At 33.1% G+C, this 24,077-nt stretch overlaps 1 protein-coding gene across 4 annotated transcripts in view; it reads right to left on the bottom strand.

Moving 5' to 3' along the window:
- Positions 1 to 24,077, bottom strand: part of LOC124357210 (2-oxoglutarate dehydrogenase, mitochondrial) — a 68,623-nt gene that overhangs the window by 13,668 nt on the left and 30,878 nt on the right. For 2 of the 4 annotated variants that reach the window (XM_046808757.1, XM_046808753.1), the window contains exons 4-11: positions 18,446 to 18,548; positions 12,767 to 12,829; positions 10,999 to 11,254; positions 6,681 to 6,915; positions 4,457 to 4,636; positions 3,001 to 3,181; positions 1,768 to 1,895; positions 596 to 748 (exon numbers count right to left, since the gene is read on the bottom strand). In XM_046808757.1, the coding sequence (XP_046664713.1) occupies positions 596 to 748; positions 1,768 to 1,895; positions 3,001 to 3,181; positions 4,457 to 4,636; positions 6,681 to 6,915; positions 10,999 to 11,254; positions 12,767 to 12,829; positions 18,446 to 18,548 (1,299 nt within the window). The remainder of the gene's footprint in view (positions 1 to 595; positions 749 to 1,767; positions 1,896 to 3,000; positions 3,182 to 4,456; positions 4,637 to 6,680; positions 6,916 to 10,998; positions 11,255 to 12,766; positions 12,830 to 18,445; positions 18,549 to 24,077) is intronic. The other 2 variants (XM_046808756.1, XM_046808754.1) reach the window with 2 other exon arrangements.

Below are 24,077 nucleotides of genomic sequence, written 5' to 3'. Positions count from 1 at the left end.
GCTCATATAAAGTAATATATTCTAATGCAAGTACGCAAGTCTGTTGAACTTTCAAGCATTTGGTAAAGTAGATGGCAAGCAAAATAATAAAAAGTGCAAATCCGCACTATACGGATGTTGGGAGTTGACTCAATTTTTACAACGGTCGTATAATACAGATGTCAGGGTTTAAAAGGTTAAAGTTTGAAATGTTAAAAAGTCCTATGTACACCTTCCTATTAGGTGACTGTAACATGACAACAAAATAACCCTCTCGAGCCAGGAAGTGTATGAATGGTGTTTGCCCACTCCTAGTACTACATGAAACTGCTTAATCACTAAGATTTCCAGTTCAGTGCTGAAACACTACTAACACTGTTGTGGAGAGCCATCTTTAGCCAAAAAATATTAAAGTAAAACATAATTTTTCAGGGTTTACTTAAACACTGAGAAAAGTCCTTGTATATTTATCAAAAGAGCTCAGTATTTATAACACAGTTTGTGTCCCTAACAATTATCAGGAGATAATATGCCACTTCATAAATAGATATTAGATTTTTGTTACAAAACTGGATCTACTAAAGCTGTCAAGTAGGTTTAGTTTATCAATGCTCACCTTGACTTCTTCTTCAGTGACAACACCTTCCTTAATAAGTTTGCTTGCATACTTCTCCAGAACATTGGGAGTCTTCTTGATGATGCTGTACATGAGGGGTTGTGTGAACATAGGCTCGTCAATCTCGTTATGACCATTACGTCGATAGCTGACCTAGAGTAGACATGAATGCTTTATACTGTTGTATAGTACACATCTTGATGTAGAATGTATGGAAAAAGTATAATATTAGAAAAAAAGTGTTTAAGACACTAGAACTTTGATTTTTGTTAAAATGAATTCAAATTGTCATGTGATTTAGTAGACCTAATACAATACAACTTTTCTATGCACATTATACAAGGTTTTTTAGTCATGCTGACTTCACATACTGCTACTTGAAGGCATCTTGCAAGCTTCTAATCCAGATATGTCCTCAAACAATTTTAAAAATTTGAATTTCATTGAATTTATAGTACCTAGAAACATTATAATTCCTTTGCTTGTAATCTGATAAGAGATTCAAGAGTACCTGAAGAATTACACACACCAGGACTGCACTCCTACTACCTGCCTCCTGGAGTTACTAACTGGTACAGAAACTACTTCTTTAATTTTATAATGTATTGAAATATTGTAATAAAATAATGTAGCTCCATAAAAAAAAGAAAATGAAACAGAAAATGAATCCAAACACTTTGGAAGATGTTTGTTATGGTTTAGAAGACTATTCTTTAAGACAAGCCAGTAAATTGCAAAGTCACATGAACCAACAATTAATGACACAATGAATCTTGGCAAATTCTATTGCCAAATCTCAATAATCTGATTCTTAGTTATAAATCTTTTTTTGAAGATTCTGCTTCAACACATCATTAGGTTTAGCACAATGTCAGACCTCTGGTTTGCACCATTCTCTTGACCTGGCATATTTACAAATTGAAATTGAAATTAAAGGACAAAATCATACTGATGAGGTAATCTGTAAAGCAATAATCTGACTGAAGAAGCTTTTGAAAAATTGATTTCAGGAGTGTACTGAAATGTTCTAAGAAAGGTGGAACAAGTGTGTGAATGCAGTAGGAGATCTGGTAACTATTACATTTATAGACAGGGAATTTGCATGAAAAAATAAAATATATGAGAAACAGTAAACTTATCTGATTAAATAGAGATAGAGAATAAAAGCTTACAATGTCGATGACTACATCCTTGTGGAAGGTATTTCTCCACTCAGCTGCCACATTGCATACATGCATCACTGCTTCAGGGTCATCTCCATTGACATGGAAGATTGGAGCGTTCACCACTCGGGCAACATCTAATCACATTATGAATCCATTGACAAGGGTTACAGTAACAACCAGTACAACATTTATTGTAACAGTGATGTATTCCACAATGACAGGACTTAAAGGTTATGCTGGCCAGTCTTTTCTTTTTTAATCTCACTCTATTTGTAATTTGTAAATATTGCGATCGTTTGTATTTTAACTAATTTACGGTGAATGTTTCACACAGATTTTTATAATATTATGTTAAAAGCATAAAATAACAGAAAATTCAGCCTGAAATACTTCAAAGAATTAAATTAATTACTGTTACAATCAAGTTTGAATGTTATGAAATCATTCGCATAAACTGAAATTTAATATAAAGGGTGATCAACTCAAGATGGCCACCGCCATTGGGATCTCATAAAGTACTAATTTTACAGCAAACTCTAAATTGGGAACTTTATCCTATTTTTTATGCATATTACATTGACCTAGTTAAAACTTTTAAATTCGGACAACAGTTTCCAATATGGAGGAAACTATTATACAAAAAAATTAAGGAATTATAAACATGACTTGTTCATTTACTGACTCAACTCATAACATCAACATAATAATGAATCATATTTCTGGTCAACAATCAATTACAACTGTTTATAATAAAGGGCTAAATAAAATATAAACAGTAATTTTTCTACTCTTCTTAAAATTCAGGTCCTACCTAGATAATGTGTGGAGTAAATGTTTGGTTTATGAGGAGTGGGTAAACCGTTCTGGTGAGTGTTGAAGCTTGGCATTGCTGTCAGTACAGACATGACTGAGCAAGAAGTCCCTTTGTCTGTTGCACAATGGATTATCATACGGCTCTTAAAAAATGAAGGCGTTAAACTGTCAGAAATTTCAACTCGTTTGTGGTCACAGTTTGGGAACAATACACGCTCTCGGAACCATGTGTTTATAGAGGCAAGAGAATTATGTATGAGGTAGACAAAAAGTATGTGGTCGTGATACTATGTAGTAAGGAGAGGAAGATTCAGTGATGAAACTGATCTGGTTATTGGCTGTGGTTCCACGGATCATGTAGTTCGGAAGAGTAGACAAGCAAAATGTTTCAAACTTTTTGTCTAAGCTAATAAATACTATAGTTACCTGTGCAATAGGGGGAAGAGCGCGAGTGGCGGGGGTCAGTGGTGAAGCCAATCTGGTTATTGGCCACAATGTGAATGGTTCCATGGGTCGTATAGTCGGGTAGATCAGACAAGTGGAATGTCTCAAACACCACTCCTTGACCACAGAAAGCGGCATCTCCGTGTAACAGGATTGACATCACCTAAACAAAAACCCATTAATATTATAGTTGAAGTTAATGCTTTAAACCTATCTCTATTCACAATACTTCTAAGTCTGTTCTATATCAGTTCAGGTTAATGCCTTAAACATATCCCTATTCACACTATTTCCAAGTCTGTTTACCAATCCAGAATCTAAGACAATAACCGAATACAGTATTTTGTGGAGATGAAAAAAATAGATACAAGCTTATGAGTAAGGGACAGTTAAAACAATAATTATTATTTCTTTGCCATGTAACCTAAGTACAACAAATGAATCTTTTCAGAAGTATTTGATTACAAACCTGGTGTAATAATTGATGGGACACCTTTCTATAAAGGCTTTATTCAATATAAAATAGAAGTAAAAGAAAAAAACATTAAACAGAAATATAGGTACAAATTATATCATATTATAGTCATCTTGTTAGTTTATAGAAATTAAGTATATTCTACGTTACACGGTTAATTTGTGAAAAATATCTTTTTTGAAGATCAGCTCAGTTCCAGAACTAGCTAATAATCACAGCTGTCATAAACTATATTTATGTTATCGTTATTTATTTCAATGGATCAAGATTTCAAATGACCAAGATTGATATGGATTTAAATTAAATATTTTTGTTTCACAATCTATGTTATTGGACTAAATTTCAAATTTTGTAATTCAAGAACCTAAAGTCGAATAGTTTTAATATTTTCTAAAAGATAAATTACAATTTGATGAATTAAGTACCATGCTAAGTACCATGATCATCATCAGTTAATTTCTATTAAATCAAGTATAGTGTTTCACAAAACTCTATTTTAGGACCACTGTTGTTCTTTTTTGTGTTGAAGATTGGCTGAAATATTTTTTGATAATTTATAATATTTCTTCCATGAAACAAATCATACCAATCTAATAATAAAAGGAAAAGATCCTTCAGAAATAGAGTTACCAGCATCTGAAAATTAAAAATAAAAATGTTTAGTCTAAGAAACTCTCTTCTAAAATTTGTCAAAGACAATAAATGCAAGGAATCCACAAAAATATAACTAAAGAGAAAATAATTATAAGAAAACCAAACAAAATTACACATGAAGATGGGGTCTATCATGTTGGAAGTGTGGCAAAAAAGTTCCTGTTGTTCTTTGTGCTTTGTACAAAGTAATGCAGTCTGAAAATCTCCAAGGTGGCACTCATTCACGGCCACATCTCTTTGGAATTAGTATGTATTGAGTTGCCTGTAGAAAGAATATGATATAATTCAATTGTAAGCTATGCAACAAACCTTCTTGCCCTCTCCATCACCACGGTAGAACTGTTCTGCCCGAGTCTTGCCCTGCACCACAGGGTCCACTGCCTCCAAGTGTGAGGGGTTTGCCACCACTGCCAGTCGGATGTTCTTGTTGGTCACTCGGTTCAGACGCTCAATGTAAGTGCCCAAGTGGTACTTAACATCTCCTGAACCCTGCACAAAATATGCGTCACTAGTAATAGGCGAATCCAGAATTTTTTAAATCTTGAAATTCTAAATCTCAATAAATCGATTGTTGAACTTAGAATCCTAAGAGTTTTATTACCCTTAGTATAATTTAAATTAAATCATCACTAATCCAATTTTTTCATTCATAAACCTTTAAATACTGCCCGATAACAAAAAATAATCCATGAATTCCCATATTTTAAAGGCATTCACAGAGGTTCAGAGAAATGGTCAAATTTTACGATGTACGTCACATCCTCCACAATTTACTCTAATTTTATTGATTATAATATAGGTTTTCAGAAAATATGCCTTTAATCTGCAAATAATATGGGCATACATTTGTATTGCAATTAACTCAATTTGCATACTGTCTATCAACTACCGTCCATGAATAGGCGTAATAGAATACCGGCGATACACAAGCATTAATATAGAAAATACTAACGGTGGTAACAAAATATTATTTAAAAATTAAGATTATTTGTTAATTAGGTTATCTATCTATGGTTTTTCAAATAAAAGTTTAACAAAAACACAATTTAGGGATAAGCAATTTGCGTATTGCCCATCAATCGCTGTCGACAATTATACACAGCCGACTCACAGTGATGCATAAACATAATAAATACAGAACGGCACGCAACAGAAATACATTTTTGCAATCAGTAATTTTCTTTAACTTTATTGTGCCGATCAACCGATAATTGAATGATATGACAACTCTCCACAGATTCGATTGTTGAATCCTAGGAATCGATTCTTGAATCCAAATATTTGTTGAAGATATGGTGGATTCAATATTTAGGGGTGGCTTCGACACATCACTACAAGTCATGTTAAACCTAAACTCCTTCAACATTAAATTTATTTAACTTTATTAAATATAAATTATTTTATTGCATGACTACTTCAAACACGAAATCTATATCAATTTGAATTTTTAATTACACCTTGGTATTCTTAAATAAAAGTTATTCAAGTTTTATGTATGATATAATATTGTTAAAAGTCAATAAATATTGTTTCAAAAATTGTAATTGTTAGGAAACATTTCTTATGCATGAAATAACACAGACAAGGAAGATCCTAAAAAACTCATTAAGATTTATTAAAGTTCTTTGGGATGAGAACAAGCAGCAAAAATTTCAAGATTGACACTCTATTGGTTAGTAATGGTAACTATAAGAAAATCACAATAAATTATTAAATAATACAGTTTCTGGGTACAAAGAACTTAAACACTATGTAAACATATGTCTGAAGCTGTTAATGTTTTGTTTATGATGTCTTTCTTCATTTTTATTAACACATTTAGAATTCATTGGTTGATTGCTTAATGTTGCAATTTACTACGGCTTTATGTCTGTTTAAGACTTAGAATTTTGTTAGAAATTTGGCTGATGAAATATCCTGTTACTAAAGAACTAGAAACTTGTACTGAGTAGATATAGTATTGTGCGTAAAATAGACTCAGTAAAAGAGCAATCACTATGTTTTGAAATTTGGCAAGGTTGGATACTTCAAACGGAATCTCTATGGTTGAAAGTACACAGTGGGCTTTCAAAATATCCTATTTTTGTGTGTTCTTTTGTATGTTTCTACGAAGAAGAAGAGGAGTATTCTTCAAATTTGGTAAAGATAAATCTGCTCTTCCTATGCTATCAAAACTTTATCGTTTGAGTTAACAAAAGAGTGTGAAGAAATCATAAAAATTATACAAGTTATACAACTGGTACCAACTCCTACATAAAAATAAAGGGCATTGTAAGTAATACTTAATACCATCATTACAAGCCTGGAATATGTTATATAAAGTGTTTTTACAGACATGTATCGGCTGCCACAAAAATGTATCAGCATGCTTCCACAAACAGGTAGTTGCCAGTTCGGAAGTTAAAATGGAATGGTGTACAGTTCCTAGTAGACCACAGAAGATATACATTGTACTGTTAGATCTTTTCAGAACATGCTCTTGTAACAGTTAATGCTAAAGGAAATCTTCTTTGGACCTGTGGGATTTACTCACATCATCAGCAGCTTCCAGTGCAGCAAACTGAGTGAATATCTGTTCGAGGGGCTTGCGACAGACGTTGGACAACACATTGAGCCTGCCTCTGTGTGGCATGCCCATCACAATACTCTCAACTCCCAGTTCGGTAGACTTGTCTATCACTTGTTTCATAGCTGGGATAAGGATCTCTGTTCCCTCCAGACCGAACCTCTTTTCACTGGACCACTTGCGAGCCAGGAACGCTTCAAAACTACAAACACCCAACACAACAAAACTCTTAGAAAAATTCGTAAATTTTAACTTGTTTGTTTCTAATTAAGTATTAGTGTTTCATCACATTATGATAAGATCGATCAATCTAGAGCAATTTTATTGCCATTTTTGTTCAAAACTTTGTTATGAAAATAATTTATTGTGATTTTTTAAATTTTGATTCAATATTTTCACTATTGAAAACATTTTTTTTAAATTCTGTATTAATACAAGAAATAAATTACTTTGCCTATTGCACGATAACACCTTCACTACTGATACTGAGCGTGATCGAACATATGACTCTGACTCAGTGCTGTGACGCGTCTGCCACAGTCAACTTGTTAATTTTGTGTTTAACAGCAACAATAAAATATTCTTGATCCTTATTATAAAAATAATCTTGTAATACAGGGTACCAAATACCAATTAGAAAAGTTACCTCAATGAGTTGTGAGTTCGATATACAAAAGCACTGTATTAAGTAGGATTCACTAAATATAACTTATTATAAGCATCACTTTCTTCATGGTATCATGTTTATGACAACCATTATTATATTTTAGACTATCTTGATGGTTAAAGAGGTACATAACAAGACCAAATAAGTAAAAATGAATTACAGTTTGGATTTGTAACTGTACAAAAAGAGGTCTGTAGTGATCTCTTGGACCTGTCTTGGTCATATGACTAATTACTTTCTTTTGCAGAATCAAGATGTCCTGAGTTATGTTATAGATACCCCACAAAGTCAAACCATATCTAAAGACAGACTGTAAATAAGAATAATTTGCATAGTTTTGAGGTACTACATTATTCTAACATCTAATTAGATATATAACTTGGGACAATCTAGAAATTAAATAATCTATATGTGGACTCCAAGATAACTTACTGTCTACATGAGTTCCCAAAAAGTTTGCCAATTTACAATAAATTATTATTTATTGGAGTTAGTCAATTTCATTTTAAATTAAATGTTTTTTTGTTTGTTTTTTGTTCAATAAGAGTTTATTCAAATCGAACCAGGTGACTGCATCCCCCAATGTCTTATCAACCCACTTATTAACCCCTTAACCGCCACATAAAAATACAGGATTTTGTCGTGTTTTGCTCATTTTTTGTTGTTGCTGAAACTTGTTTAGAATTAGTTTTTAAATAGAATTATATTAGTTTAAAGTAACAATTGTAAAAAAAACTAAGAAAATGTAACTTAAAAAAAAAAATTATTATTTTTTTGTAAAGCGTGTTCAATACATTTATTATTTTTATTTTTTGATTTAAAAAACTTTTTGGGTATGAAATCACTACTATAGTAAAAAAGAAGCAAATTTTACTTTAGAATTATTTATTTTTGCTAAAAATGTAGATTACAAGGATTGTATATATGGACATTTTACCATGTCTGTCTAATATTTTCTTTTTGTATGGAAGTCTTTTAACAAGGCGCTGCACAAAGGCCAACGTCACAACTTCCACACTGATACTGGGTCTCCTGTCATATTTTCTTACTGGAACAGACTGCACATCTCCTAGTTGCATTTTCTTTCTTCTCTGTTCCTGGTACATATTAAGGAAAATGTCGTTCCTTGAGACGTAAGGGATCATTTTCCAGTGATGGACAACCGCGCTTAGGAGCGACATTCTCACCCTCCCGTAGATGGTTTCGGACAAGGGACTCTATAAGCTTTTTTCTGAATTCAAAGGAAGTCAGTTTTCCTTGGCTTTTTGTGTGCAGTACATGAGCATTGAAAACACACATGTTTATCAAGTGCCTAAACTCCTTCTTATACCACCTTTTCTGGCGTTTTCGTTCTGTAGGGTAGGCCGACAGCATTTGGTCAACTCTGTCGACACCACCCATACAACGGTTGTAGTCGTCAATTAGATTTGGAACGAGAGCTGTTTCCCTTTTCTAACTACTTCCGTTACCCCAAAGTTCATGAGTAGTGCTTAGACAAAGGGCAGGTCGCTTATCAACCCATTTCATCACCATCATTGTCCCAGTGCTGTCATACATCACGGTCATTTCCCCTTTTTTGAGAGGTTTTGAAACAAGTTCTTTTGGGACATTTTTACGGTTTTTCCTAACCGTCCCAACAACATCTGTAAATATTTTCTTGCACTCAATAGCGAGTTCTGGGCTGCAATAAAAGTTATCTACATAAATGCAGTAACCTTTGTTCTAAAGGCCATTCAACAGAGTGAGAACTACATTGCTAGCGTGGCCAAGGCTGTTGTTATTTTGAATGTCAGTCCCTGAACCACAGTAAACTTTCAATTTCCAAATATACCCACTGGACGACTCTGACAGCACGTATGATTTGATGCCAAACCGTGCCCTTTTTATGGGGATGTACTGCCGGAAGCCTAAGCGACCTTTCCACAACAAAAGGCTTTCATCAATGGCTAGGTTTTTTTCTGGTGTGTAAACTTCTTCAAATCTGGTACACAAATAGTCCAAAACGGGCTTTATTTTTTGTAGACAATAGATATAGTAGCCCAGACTTGTTCCACTTTTTACATCTGCATAAGACCAATGGTTGTGGTACTGTTAGAAGTAACAGACTAGTCATACCTGAGTTCTAAAAAGAGTTACAGGTTGGAGAATGAGAGGTTTACAAATATGGAACAAACATGGTTGTAAGGTGGATTGACAACACCAAACATGATGATTTCATAGTTGAGACAGGGAAAGTAAATTACCTAACTAAAGAAAAGGTATTAAAACCTAAGTGTACCCATGAATACAATAACAACATGGACACTGTTGATAGAACGGGCATGATGCTCACCTATATAGCTAGCATAAGGCGTACATAAAATTGGTAAAAGAAAACTGCCCCTTCATATTGTATATCTGGTAGTGCTCAATGCTCATGCGTAATTTATGTGTAAAACTAGCAAATAACAATCACTCTGAATTCCATTGTGAGGTCATACGTCAACTACTGCAAGAAAACATGAAGACATAGATTCAGCAGAAAAAAGGGGGCCACTCTTCCACGCCTCCACTGAGGCTGACTCAACGTGATTTCCCTACATGTCTTCCTTCGACAGATAAAAAGGAGTATCCAACACAACAGTGTCTCACGACACACAACAAAACGGGAACAAACCAGGTGAGAAATGCGATATTGTGTGAGGACTGTGGCGTTACCTAGTGTGTGGTACCATACTTCAAAAATTTCATACTCTAAGAAAATACTTATGGGTTTTACAGAGTACATACTACATAAAATTTTGTCTTGTTTCACTTTTAAATCTACAAAATAGCCATTTTAAGTTCAAGAGAACATTAAATTAAACGTTGCACAACAATTTTTTTATATTTAATTTATATTCTTCCCCCTCCCCCCACAACAACGGTGTTTAATATATAAAATTATATATTAACAAAAATTAATAGACATTTAAGATGTTTATTCGCTTAATTCATAACTGCTTGCTTTAAACAATAAACTTTAAGTGAAGTATTTAAGATTTTTGAAACAAACTGAAAATGGGAAAAATACTCAGCACTGGGGGCGTGGGACACTATGCAACTACGCTCGGCGTGCGCGCCTCACCTCACGGCGCTTAAAGGGTTAAAGCCAGTAGTGAAGTTGCACGCGTTTAAGTCTTCTGTTCAATCAGTATTTATTTTATTAAATTAATGTCTCGACTTAAGACTACTTAGTCTGGAGTGGTTGTAGATAGGTTAGTGGTCCAGAATTTTGTGGTGAGAACATTTTGTGGTTATGAGCTTACTTGGTCTCAGCATCCGTGGAGCCAAGATATGATCCAGTTGAAAGAGAAGTGTTTTTATGTGGAAAATTATTGGGGAAATTTTTGATGTCAGAAAGAAAGTGTTCAGGATTAGAACATCAGTCAGCAATAGTCATCCCAGGCAAAGTACCATTATCTTACATCAGAGTGTCACAGTAAATTTTACAAAAATATGGTACAATTAGCACTGAAACGCTACGATAATTATTAGTGGTTATGCGCCTCCCTGTACTTTGGTATACAAATTAAGAACAAAATACCATCATAGAGTATATTCCAGAAGATAAATAGAGAGTAACATGACTATTCTTACCCAGTCGCTCTGGTGATACGAGCCAAGATGAGTCTCTTCTGGTTGGTGTCCATCTCCATACACCCTGGAGTCTCCAGTTTCTGTCTTATCCAATTGCATTGCTCCAGAGAGTTGATGAACATAAATTCCACACCGATGTGGCGACAGTAGGTATTTTCCAATCGACGCAGGATTTCTCGCAGTGGCAGAGCCTTCTCCTTACCTCCAATAAACGTTGTTGATGGCAGTTTAAAGCTTCGGTCCATATCAGCTTCATCTGTAAGGGTTGGCATGAAATATAATATTCCTTGTTTAAAACTTCTAAAGTCTAAAAGATCCAAGGAAATAAATCAGTAATTCCAATATTATTGCTTCAGAATGTACACTTACTGATTACCTACAACATCTTATTGCATTTATTCTTTAAGATGAATCATGTAGAATTATATGCATAAGCAGTTCTTGAAATAGTATAATGAAAGATGTTTGCACAGTTTACTCTCTATGTCTTTAATCTTTGATTGTAACAGATTACTAGACTAAAAAATTGTCTAAGGTACATGTATTATTGACTATTTATTAAATTATTTAAGTTTGAAATAACATTAATTGTTACCCAAACATTTCAAACAATAAATCAACTAGTCAAATATTATTTACGATGATTTGATAACTAAATTTATTGATAACTGTAGTATAGGACGTACAATTGCAAACCTGGCCATTTAGCTTCATTATTTATTAGTAATGTAAAGAAATCTCAATTAATAATTTTAACACTACTGTAATCGCAAGAAACTAATCTTCTATACTCACATAAATTTTAAACAATATATCTCAGGCCTAAGTGCATAAAACAACAACAGTTTATTTGCCACAAAGAAGGCTTGCAATGATAGTTCTTGTACTATAATGATAGTATAGTGATGCTATTATCACTATAATATAGTGATGCAGCAAATACATATTCACAAACTAATGAATTATTGCTTTTTAGTAAATTAAAATGTTAACTTATTTGGTATAAACTGCAACTCAATTGGATTTTTATAAATAATCTACAGCATAAAACGTTTTATTCGAGAATTAAATCTAGTTGTCATAACTACGTGGGGAGGAGAAGTTTGTTTACATCAGTGAAGAGCTTCAAGAGATAAACCATATCCAAGCAAACAGAAAAGTAAATAGAAAACATGCAACACTCAGCAGCAAGTCACACAAACTGTGCAGCAGACAAAGTATAAAAACATTTATTTATGTGTTAAGTTTAAACTTACCTGTCAAATGACATCTAAAAATATTTAAAGAACTTTGTGAAAACATATTTGTAATAAAAATATACAATGGAAGAGTTTATTATTTTACTTTAGTAAATTAAAAAATGAAAGTTACTATTGCAAGCCTCACTATTTAACCATACTAATAATACTCAATAGTTACAGCAGATTGCAGCTTGAACAGTGCTGTTCATGAAACAAAATCTTACATGGAAAAGCTGATGGTCAATGATAAACAAGTTCTACAAATTATTGTAGGATGTAATAATTTGGAATAATTATTAATTTGTTGCCATTTAAATTGTATTACTTTTTAAAACGCATTTCATACTTGACAAAAATGAATATACTCGTATATTCGTTATAAACATAATAAATAATACCAGTTTACTTAAGAGATGAACTAATAAATGAACTAGTATTATTTACTATAGAAGGAATTAGAGAACTATTCTGACAGATGGCTCCCTGCTAGTATAAGGGGCTCACCTGTCGTCAAAGTTTGTACGTACTTTCCATCATGTTGGCCACTCTGTTTTGGAGTTGTTGTGAGTAAGTGCTTTCCGGTCGTTTTCCTGAACATACAACCTGCTTAAAAACATTCGATTTATATTTGGGAAAAGGTTAATGAAAAGCAAGAGTTAGCTATAGAAACATGACTGGTTAAGAATGAAAATTTATAATAAAAACAAAAGGATTACTGTGCTTTGTTATAATTAATTAAGTTTTTCAAGCATTTATTGCACAGTGAAGTATATATTGATTACAGAATAGATTACATACAGTATTATATAATAAATAGATACAAACATGTTTAGCAGCATGGAAACAAATCCTAGTGAGAGGACCATTATTGTATTAAAATTTAAGTAATATTGAATATAAGGAAAGTTTGTGGAAGCATTTCCTGAATAAAGTCAAGATTTATAGCCATCTCACTTATGGATTTGAGATTGAGCAGGTAATAAATTCCTGGTCAATTTATTGCATCACTAGAGAACAATATTGTACTGTACAGAAGATAAAATATTTTAGTGTAAGAGAGACCCAGTAACAAACTTGTAGAAATGACAACAGAGATCACTGGTCTAGCCCACAGAGGTCACCTCTGTACCTAATAGAGATAAAAGAATCATCCAGTTTAAAAAACACAATCCTTTGGCAAGCCATTTTAATAAAAAAATTACTGTAGAAAAGGGAGAGATATCAAGTTTTTGAGAATTAACAACAGGCAACAGGGCACTTCACTCATTGTTCATTGTGATAAAGATGTCTGCACTGCAGGAATCCTACCGTGTTCTACACTTTGTAAAGTGTGAGGTGGCTTTCATTCAATGTAGTGTGACTGATTTGTTATGTATAAGTTACTCTTTGTCATGTTTTATTTTTTTATTTATTGCAATTTGAAGTAATGGTATTTAATAACTTTTAATTATTGACGTGGGATAAACGTGTGCTATTGCAATACTCAAGAGTAATGAATGGATGCTGGATCAATGTTTACACTACAAAAATAACTAAAATACTGCAAGTATTTTTTCAAAACTGTTGTTGCAAGGTGTTTCTTTACTCATAACATACTAAAACAGAGTATGACCTAAAAAGTACTCCACAATGAGTAAAACAAAATGGCCCTAGACTGAGAAGTAACAATGACTAATACGAACTACTATAAATATAATTTATTCTGACATGCTAACACAATTTTACTTATGATGCAACAACTTTAAAAAGGGTGTTTGGTTATCAATAATATTCTTAATAAAAAAGAACTCTATCATAATTTCATAATACACAAAATAAAGTTTTTAAATAATTAAAAATATTTATATGAGGCGTATTCGGAAAGTAAGCACTATTTCATTGTACCACCACTGCAGCGATGTGGTCAACACTCAGCACATGTTGTTTGCCCTATTTGTTTTCAGTTTGCTGAACACATTTAAAACAAATTACTGATACTGCTGACTGTAAGATCAAGGTGTAAATCGACTTTAGAATGCAAGGAATATGAAAAAAGCTGAAACGTATCATAACATTTTAGGTGTTTAGGGTGAAGACACGATGAATGATTGAAATGTAAAAAAAAGATTTTAGGTATGTTTAATGAAGATTGAATGTTGGCCTTCTGTTGTCAATAATGATTGGTAAGGAAAGGAAAAAACCCAAGACATCAGACATTTCACAATGATGATGCTTTCAGACAATTTTCACAAATATCACTTACTGTATTCCCACAATGGGTTCCAAAAATGCTCATCGATGTTCAGAAAAACACTAAAACCGTGATCCAGCAGTTTTGTTAGGAGTAGTGGACTGTAAAGCCTGGCCTTGATACCGAATGACTACTACTTGTTCCTATACATGAAGTTTGGTGATCTGGGCAGCAAACGCTTTGGGTCTGACAAGGTGAAAAATGCTGAGCAGTCATACTATTGTCATTAGCAGGAAGTTTCTATGAGGAGGGTGTCGAAAAGCTAGTCATCCGCAATGACAAGTGTTTGAAAACTGGTGGAAACTATATAGAAAATTAGTTTAAGGTAGGCTTTTCAACTTTATTTATGCACTTTATAAGTGTTATTATATAATATATATTATAAGTATACAGACAATGTCCCGGCCTGTTGAATGTACTAAAAACTAAAAATTATTTAATTTTCAATAAGTTTGAGTTATTTTTCTCAAAACTTAATTTTGGTACTTAACCTAGACTTTACATAAAGTATACAAATATGTGATTTTTTATGTTGCCTAATAGTTGTAAAGAAAAATCGAGCTTATAATGTTATTTACAGAGATGTGACTTACCAGCTTGCTAAAACACTCTTCATATATGACAATTAGATTTTTTTGTAACAAATATGGGTTGGGTATTGACCAAAAAACCTTTTTCTTAGTTCAGGGGTACCATCACCTGTTAGTTATTAATAACTTTTATTCTCTGTTAAGAAGTTTTGTGAAGTTAATAGTACAATCACCAAAGTGTGATATTATTTCAAAATTAATAGAAATTATCAACCAAACACCCTTCAACGACACTAATCTATGAATGACATGCCTATGCAGCAAAATTTTGCAATTTTAAAACGTGCAAAAACTTAAAAACTTTCTGCAACTCAATAAATTAGGTGAAATAACTAATGAGTGTATTATGACAGATAAATCAATAACTAATATAACATTCTGAGAATGATATCAATTACATGTAGCCTAGTTTGTACATGTATATTTTATGAAATGGAACTCACGTGTACCATAAAGAGATTTTAGCTAAAACGGATGAAGTTTAAGATATATAAAATAGCCGATACCATACCAGTGACACTTGTAGTAAGTAGTCTGTTATTATTATTAGTAGCCTACTAGTATAGCGAGTAGCAAATTTAAACAGTGGTGTCATATATCCAATAAGTAATCATCAACAAACTGTTGCTGTGAGTGAAAACTTTTCTTCACAGGCCAGGAGCCCAGTCTACTTTTAACCGATTAAGATTAAGCTCACAAAATTTCAATTGGAAATTTCTTAAACATGGAAAATTTCACTTATTTTTAGGTTGTTTCTGCCTCTAGTTTAGTGACTGAGGATCTTGCCAACAGTGAGTTCAGAAAATGAAGCACTGGCCCTCAAATGAAGAATACGGCTGATAATGTACTGAGAGTAAAACAGTGAGAACTCCAAGTCACTAAAACAATGGATGAAAATGTGCTAATCACCCACTGGAAGTTATTATTGCAACAGCCATCTTCTGCATTAAAAACAGTCTTTGACAACATGAAGCAAGTCTCCTTAAGAAGGATCCCACAAATCATATGACAATGGAATAGCACTTAGTAGGATTTTAGCAAGAAATCAAGCTGTACAAGATTCTTCATTTTCCTCAGCAATTAGTTAACATATATCAATTTTTTACAAACTTGCTCAATGTGACAGTTACAATCATCTTAAGATCAATGAAGATTCTAACCAATTTCACCATCTTCAGTATATTTACTAAAAAGACCAGTACAAGCATAATATATAAACTCAAAATAGTTTTTGTGTTTTTCCCTATTTAATTTCAGATTGTTCAGCTCAAACCAGGTCTTAACATTTTCCAAGCTCTCTCAGGCTTCTTTAGAAGTAGGGAAAATATTACTTGCGATAGTAATAGTGTTGTGTTGTATGCATAGAGCAGAGTGTTGATTTCAGAGGTATTTACGTCATTGGTTATGATAAATAAGAGCAGTGCTCCGAAAAAGAGCCTTGAAGTACTCCATAATTAACTTTCAAAAACTGAGAAAAAGCACCTTGTATGTGCAACTCGGCTTCCTCAATCAAGGTGAGCTTTAAAAGCTCTTAACATAGCGCCATTTCATTACTTTTCAACTTACACAGGAGAATTTGTGAAAGCATCTTAATTAGGTCACATAAAGTCTGTAAAGATGATTCTCTAAAGCATCACAGACTTTCTCTACTAGTCTGAAAAGCGGTCCCTGTGGATGAAAAGCCATGCTGCATATATGTTAAGTAGTTTATTCCTCTCAAAATATGCCATGACTTGCCTGTTAATATTGTTTCTAGGGCCTTTGCAAGCACATACATGATAGATATAATAGGCCTATTAACTATTTATGTCTTACATGTCCCCCTTATTAAATACTGATACTGTTCTAGAAAGCTTTAACTTATCTGGAAACATTCTATGCTTCAAACGGATGTCAAAAACCTTAGCTACAATATCTGTAATTGATTCTTTAATTTCTTTAAGAAATTCTGATGACACCCCATATGCATCTATACTAAAAGACTTAAATTATGCCACAATTTTTACAATTGTCCCCAACAGTAACTTCCTTCCAAGTTGTCCACTTCAAACCTGCAGGTTTTTCAACATTTGAAGCCATATCTTCACTTATATCGGGTATATCTTACTACTGATTAAACTGTGCGAATAAAATAGTTGTTTACTAAAGCAGAACATATAAATAATGGTTCTTTTCTTAGATAGTTGTGGATAAATTCCAGGTGGCTTCAGAGGGAGTATTGATTTCTCTTCTAGTCAACTCTTTTCCTCTCTTCTAGCAATCTCTCTTGTACTGGTTTTAGTACTTAAGTACAGTTAATTAAATTTTCCTTATCAACAGTTGACTGAGATGATTTGTACCTATCATGTAGTAAAACACCCAAGATTTAAGTGTTAAGGTCAATAGCAAAGTTCTGGTCTTTCTAGCAATCTGGTAGCTAATTGTAATGTCTGATATTGCCAGTAGCCTGTTAATGTCAATACCAGTCTAGTATGGTCAGTAGGAAAGTCTCTACTATTGCTAGTACCAGTCAGTATAGTCATTAACAAAGTCTGGTATGGCCAGATAGTAAAGTATAGTTTGACCTGTAGCAAACCCAGGTGATTTCATTTTTGATAGTACATAGCTGTCGGTAAAACCTACATTGGATACAGCAAATACTGATGTATTATCTAATCTGGGTTACTGCTCCTACTTTGACAGGTAAAGGCTGAGATAAGAAAAATCCATGCCTTCTTCCGAAAAGGCATGCCTGAGAAATTGGTGCTCACTATCCATCTTCATTGCTGCTGTAACAAGGGAACTCCACAGGATGTGGCACCAATCCCTACCCTTACCCAAGTTATATATTCTGTCACAGAAGTCTTTTATAGAGTTGAGTGTAAAGAGAGGTTTTCTCAAATAGTCGTTAGCAACGACTGAGGGAATCAGCAAAGAAGTCTCAAATAATTGGTAACTATAGGTGATAACAAATTCTGCATGCTAATAAAGAAAGACAATTTAATACTTAATATTGAAATACTTTATTCCTATGTAACTTTTTCAAAATTAATGATCCAACTGTTTATCCTCAGGTTACTTAAAAGAAAGAACCAAGCAAACTTAATTTTAAAAAAATTTATCATCATTAATTTGAACTTTAATTAGTGTAAAAAACATTTTTCTAATTTAAACATTATTCATTGTGTGATATACAGGTAAGCTCACTTTAATTTTATTGGTGTAAACAAATTAAATTTACATGTAAGAAGTTACGTAACACAATAAACATAATAATTTAAAATAACATAAAATTGTGTTCACTACCGATTAATGATTTTGATGAAATAAATGGAAATATAATTTTAATGAATTGATAACAATATTTTTTTTGTAGAATAATTGTAATGCATGGTGGGGGGGCCTACCGAAGGAGTAGTGACTATAGAGCAGTTCCGGTGGGTGTCTGTCGTCCAGGTCCGCACTGTTGATGCCCAAGGGATCCAGCTTGGCAATGTGATGTCCTCTGATCTAGCCAACACACACACCACACACACATGTTACTACTCTACTACTACTGACACATCCACGGACCTACTGTCTCTCTTCATCCTTCTTACATGTGACAAATTAAGTGTACTCAAAATTCATGGCCTTTAGCCCCAGGAATTGTGTAATTAACTAAAATATGGTACTATAGCTTGTCAAACAGTTCCTATATGTTGTGCTGTACCTGAGGATGGAACGGTAGTTTTGAAATATGTAGTGGACATCTACAACATTTAGGAACTGTTTGACAAAGTATAATACCATAGTTGAGTTAAAGAGTTACTATTACGTTTAGACTGTTAACAGACAGTATGTATACACATTGTCTGACTGAAGAACAGTAGAGATGTCAGATCTGGCTCCTGGCATGGTGGAGATCTATGAAACAAGTATGACAGCAACAATACCAGAATAAAACTAAATTTACAATTAACTAATGTTAAGGTATGAGGATTTTACAAATATGTGTATTTACATACAAATATTATTTTACATAAAGAACCTATATATTTCCTGAGAAAACACTTTTTTACTTCCATTATTTCCAGTGGTAATGTAGATCTTTTTGTTTAATTCAAAATGCATAAAAGTTTGTAATAGTGTTAAAGTTGAATTGTATTACAGAAATTTCACATTAAAAATTACCTTATATGTCCGATTGGTTATTGATGGTGTACATTTTTTAGTCTGGAATCATTCCATCTCATTACTCCAGGCTAGGATCAGATGATGATTTGTTAGATTCAAGTCCATGTCTATGAGATAATAAGATGTGATGTGGTGGGTGCTAAGCACTCTGCAACCAGGTATGACAAATTAACCCGCTTTTGGATAAAGAGCAGGAAAAAGTGTCTGATGAACACCCTTCTATTGTGTGGTGATAAACATTTTATTACTGGGTGAAGTAAGATCAAACTGATGAAAGCGCTAAGCCTTCTGCCAGATTTTCCAATGCTGAAATCTGCAAGTCGTTATTACCAAAAGACTAGGTTTATTTATCCAATTTTGAAATGTCATCTCCAGAGCAAGATCCAAAAATCAAATTTGTGCTTAAAAGAAATAGTAATATGAGTGACATAATTGTTTTCATGAAGTATAACAAACAAAAAGTATAACAGATGATGAGACATGATGTTTTCTTTATGATCTCACACAAAACATATGTAACACTGTTTAAAAAATCCAACAAATAAATATATCCCTCTGTTAGAAACGGCTTGCAGCTTTTATCAGCAATAACAAGAAGTGGCAAATGGCTAGCACTTTCATCAGCAAAGCTGCCAACTTCAGGAAGTGAAATTTCCCCTTCAGCAAACCCCTGCTTAAATGTTAGCAATGTAACATGTTTAATTATGCCTTGTATTTTACAGCTAGTGGATGACTGAATGTTCTTTATGTGCAGTTCAACTAGCTATAACAGTGGAATCTGTAAAACAAACCTGAAGAGAATAAGTGAAAATATGTTATAAAAATGTTAACCAGTGAAGCTTATAATACAGCAAAGACATATTATTATGTGCAACAGAGTTTGGAGCTATGTGAAACTGTAAATAGCTGGTACTACTTAAGTTTTATGTCTAGACTTTTTATTATTGAGTCCCGTTTTTGCTGATTTTGACTTAGTGAGTTTACTACCATAAGGAAATCGCCTACTAAAATTTGAGTTCATAATAAAAACATTCTATTTTAAGGAAGTTTTCAGGAAATAACATAAATTTGCCTTATTGAATTTGAAAACAATTATAATAATTTGTGCTGACATAGTTTACTTTATCTCACATAAATAAATGGTACTTGACAAACTAAAGGACTAGTGTTTAACAATTTGTATAAAAATCAAATTTATGACTCCAAATCTGTACATATACTGTTGCCTAATAGATGTTAAGGAATCACTGAATAAACTTCCTCCTGGTAAGATTAGAAAAAACATAACACTTATGTTTTTATGAAACTTAAATTATTCAATATACTGCCAGAAAATGTGTGGTATGTACATTAGAAAAATTGTAAAATTGTAGTAAAAAAGAGCTTGAAGAAAATGTTTTGTATTCTGTAAATCGATTTCTAGCCTGTAATATCAATACCTTAATTATTTTAATATCAGAAATAGTAATTTTAATATCAATTTCAATTTTATTAGATTTCATTTAATTCTTATCCAAAAATTTTTAGTGAAGTCATGATCAAAATGCCTTATCTCTGTCTAACTATTGTGACGAAGGGGGAATCATATCTATGTGGGTCACACCTCTTTGTAAAGTAGTTTACAAGTAATGCATGTTGATTTTCTAAATAGGTTTGGATGATGTATAAAAATTATAATAATTTATAATTAGAAAAACACAAACCGTTTAAGATAAAAACATATTTTAAAAATAAAAAAGTTAAGAAAGTAACATCTGTTTAGGTATTACAGTACAAAATTAAATAAATCTAATTATTAAAATACATCTCATATTTAATTTTCACAAAATTTTTACTGTGATGATTATGATAATGGAAGCAAACATTTATACAAGAGTTATGAATATTTAAAAGAGGAGATAGAGAGATATAAGAAGTTATTCAGCTTTTGATTCTTATCTATAGAATTTAAGTTGATCAATGACTAAAAACTGCTGACTTAAAGGTCAGCTTGCATAAACTGTAGTAACAAGCCTTTTGGTTATCATAATTTTGTAGCGATTGGCTCAGATCTTTCTTATTCAACTTTTCATAAACAATACCATCAACGACAGATGCCTGGCCACTTCTTTCTTTATCACGAACATTTAAAATATAGCAACAGAACTATTGCCACAAATAATGTTCCTATTAAATCAATAATTTATATTCTTCTTGTCTTCAGAGAAGGTATCTTATTGTATTATGACTTTAAAATTTTGAAATATTAACCCCACCTAGCAACAATGCTGACATTGAATGTGATTCAGAGGACTTTAACTGGAAAATTCTAGTGGAAGATATGTTTGAAAATAACATTAGGCATGTACAATATTGCGAAACACCTTGCACAGTGCTGGGAGTTATAACTAAGAGAGTGCCCGTTATTTATCTTCATTGTCTTTATCTTGAATATACATGGGTTTTCTCGCATGCACACTATCAAGTCACTTTGCCAATGGTTTATAAGTGAAACATATCTCCATTTTACCATCAGCCTTTTGACTATCAAGAGATTAATGCTTTTTGTATTATGTAAAAACAGACTATATCTTTTTATTCCTTACACAAATTCAGACTACCTCTGTTTTTTCATCTAAGGTAAAAAAGACTCTCTGTTTTTTTTTTATTTTTGTTTCTATATGTAGACATATTCTGGCCATAACATTGAATAAGTACAGTAATGTTACCCATTTCAAAAATTATTACTTACCTCACAAAGTCATAGCCACCTAATAACAGTCAACAAAACCAGTAGGTTGGCTATATCACTAGCTTGTACTGTCTCCCGAATCAAGGGGCAGCACTATTCAATATTCTGTCAAAAATAATTTTAATTCCACATTACTCAGGGTACTAAATTAGCATACTAACAAATAATTGGCTGAGCTTTAGCGAAGCCTATCACTCGTAGGGCTTGAAAACTTCAATTTCTGTCTATCTGTACGCACAATATCTTAAAAACAAACTGACCTGTACACTAGAAATTGTGCATGAAATGTACTTTCTATGTAAGGAACACTGAGTTTGATGATGGTGAATGTTACGCCATTGGATTTGACTTAGTGTTAGCGAATCTACATTCACCAAAGATTTCTACATTGGTTTTACACTTTGGTAACCATGATACCAACAAAAAATAGCATGATAAATAAATTTGTAAACCAACTACATAAACATGTAAGGGATACAAACATGTGATAAAATATAGCCAAACTATCCAAACACATACAACATCATTTTATAATGACTTGGTGTGTAGGCTTTTATTATTTAAACACAGGTATGTAATCCAATTTAATTATAAAAATTCTAATGTATCATGTGACAAGATATGTTGAGAAAGATGTTATATGTACACTTTAAATTTTGCATGAAACATCATTTTTAGAAGAATGAGTTTTATGATGTGTTATTTTCGTGTTAACATGTTAGCTGCGGGCCACTGTCCGGACAGTTGCCTAGCTGCGGGCCACTGTCCGGACAGTTGCGTGACCAACCCTGCAGCGCTTGGCTAGTTTTGCCTGTTACGTGCTTCGATCTTACGGTAGGTTTCTAAAAACTTTTCATACTTGTTCTATACGAAGTATACGTACTTTCTGTTAACTCAGTTCTGCCTGGAAATGTGGTTCAACTGTCCGGACAGTGTCAATGGAACATACGACTTTTGGCTTGTTTATAGCTGCTATCTAGCGGACAATAATTAAATGTTGTTCCTAATTTCCTCGATGTTCCTTTGGTTATTCCTTTATAGAATAAACAGTTCGCATTAAAACCTAGGCTTTGTTTATGAGTGAATAAATTACTTAATAAATAGGTCAGACCCAATAATGGTCTACTACCCATCAGAGCAAAAAACTCTTCACTGGTATAAGTCAATATTTGCACATTTTCTCACAAAAACCTACCAGCTCCACAATATGTACAATCCTAATTTGCAACCCAAAAAGATTTCGATGTATGCATTTCGACTTCAAAGTTTTAGAGGCATTCCTCTCCAAGAAAGAGGAACCAGTTTTGCCATTTATTTCCCAGATCTCGGCGTACACATAAAAAAACTTGGGCTTTGTCCTGACAGCAACAGGTCGAAAATGAAAACATGCCGAGTGTATGCAAGGGAGGGTAAAAGTCACAAACAAAATATGCTTGGCATGTTTGGAAGAACCAAGTCTATGCATTGAAAAATGCTTTGACATCTTCCACCGAAGACTGTAAACTGGTAACAGGGAACTGTAAATAGTTTTTGTGTTTAACAAACAAGCTCTTACATTATCCTTTGTAAAGAATATTTGTTATTTTTCATATTACATTTATTCAAACAATATATCTCTGTGTTTTTTGTGTTGAATGACCACGCAACAGCGTTGTGTGGCACCACGCTATTATACGCTATGGGACCATTGTCCGAACAGTTCCGTAGCTTGGAGACAGATCCAGTGAAAATCAATGTCATCTGGGGCATTGCTGGTCCTTTTGGATATTACTCATCACAATTAGTAAGTTATTACGATTTTTTATCTATTTAAATAAAAATGCCTATGCTAAAAGTGCGGGCCACTATCCGGACAGCCCCGGCCATTACTTACGCATAAGCATGTAATACCATCTAATATGATCATTTTAAATCATAATGAACCAACATAAGCCCAATGAACGAAAATCACGAGTTCGAATTTTGCCGCATATCAAGTACATTATGGGGGGCCTTTTGCTGCAGCGAACGTGTTAACTTTTTTTTATATGATTCTGTATATATGTCCACAGGACATATCGAGAATGAAATGAGCTATAGATTTGAGGTTTTGCATGCAACCTCAGCGAAACCTGTTACAACATGTGGTGTGG

The sequence above is a fragment of the Homalodisca vitripennis genome, chromosome 3 (genome assembly GCF_021130785.1).
Source record: "Homalodisca vitripennis isolate AUS2020 chromosome 3, UT_GWSS_2.1, whole genome shotgun sequence".
Classification (NCBI taxonomy): domain Eukaryota; kingdom Metazoa; phylum Arthropoda; class Insecta; order Hemiptera; family Cicadellidae; genus Homalodisca; species Homalodisca vitripennis.
The sequence above is the reverse complement of the archived record's forward strand: the minus strand, read 5'-3'. Positions and strand labels throughout refer to the sequence as shown.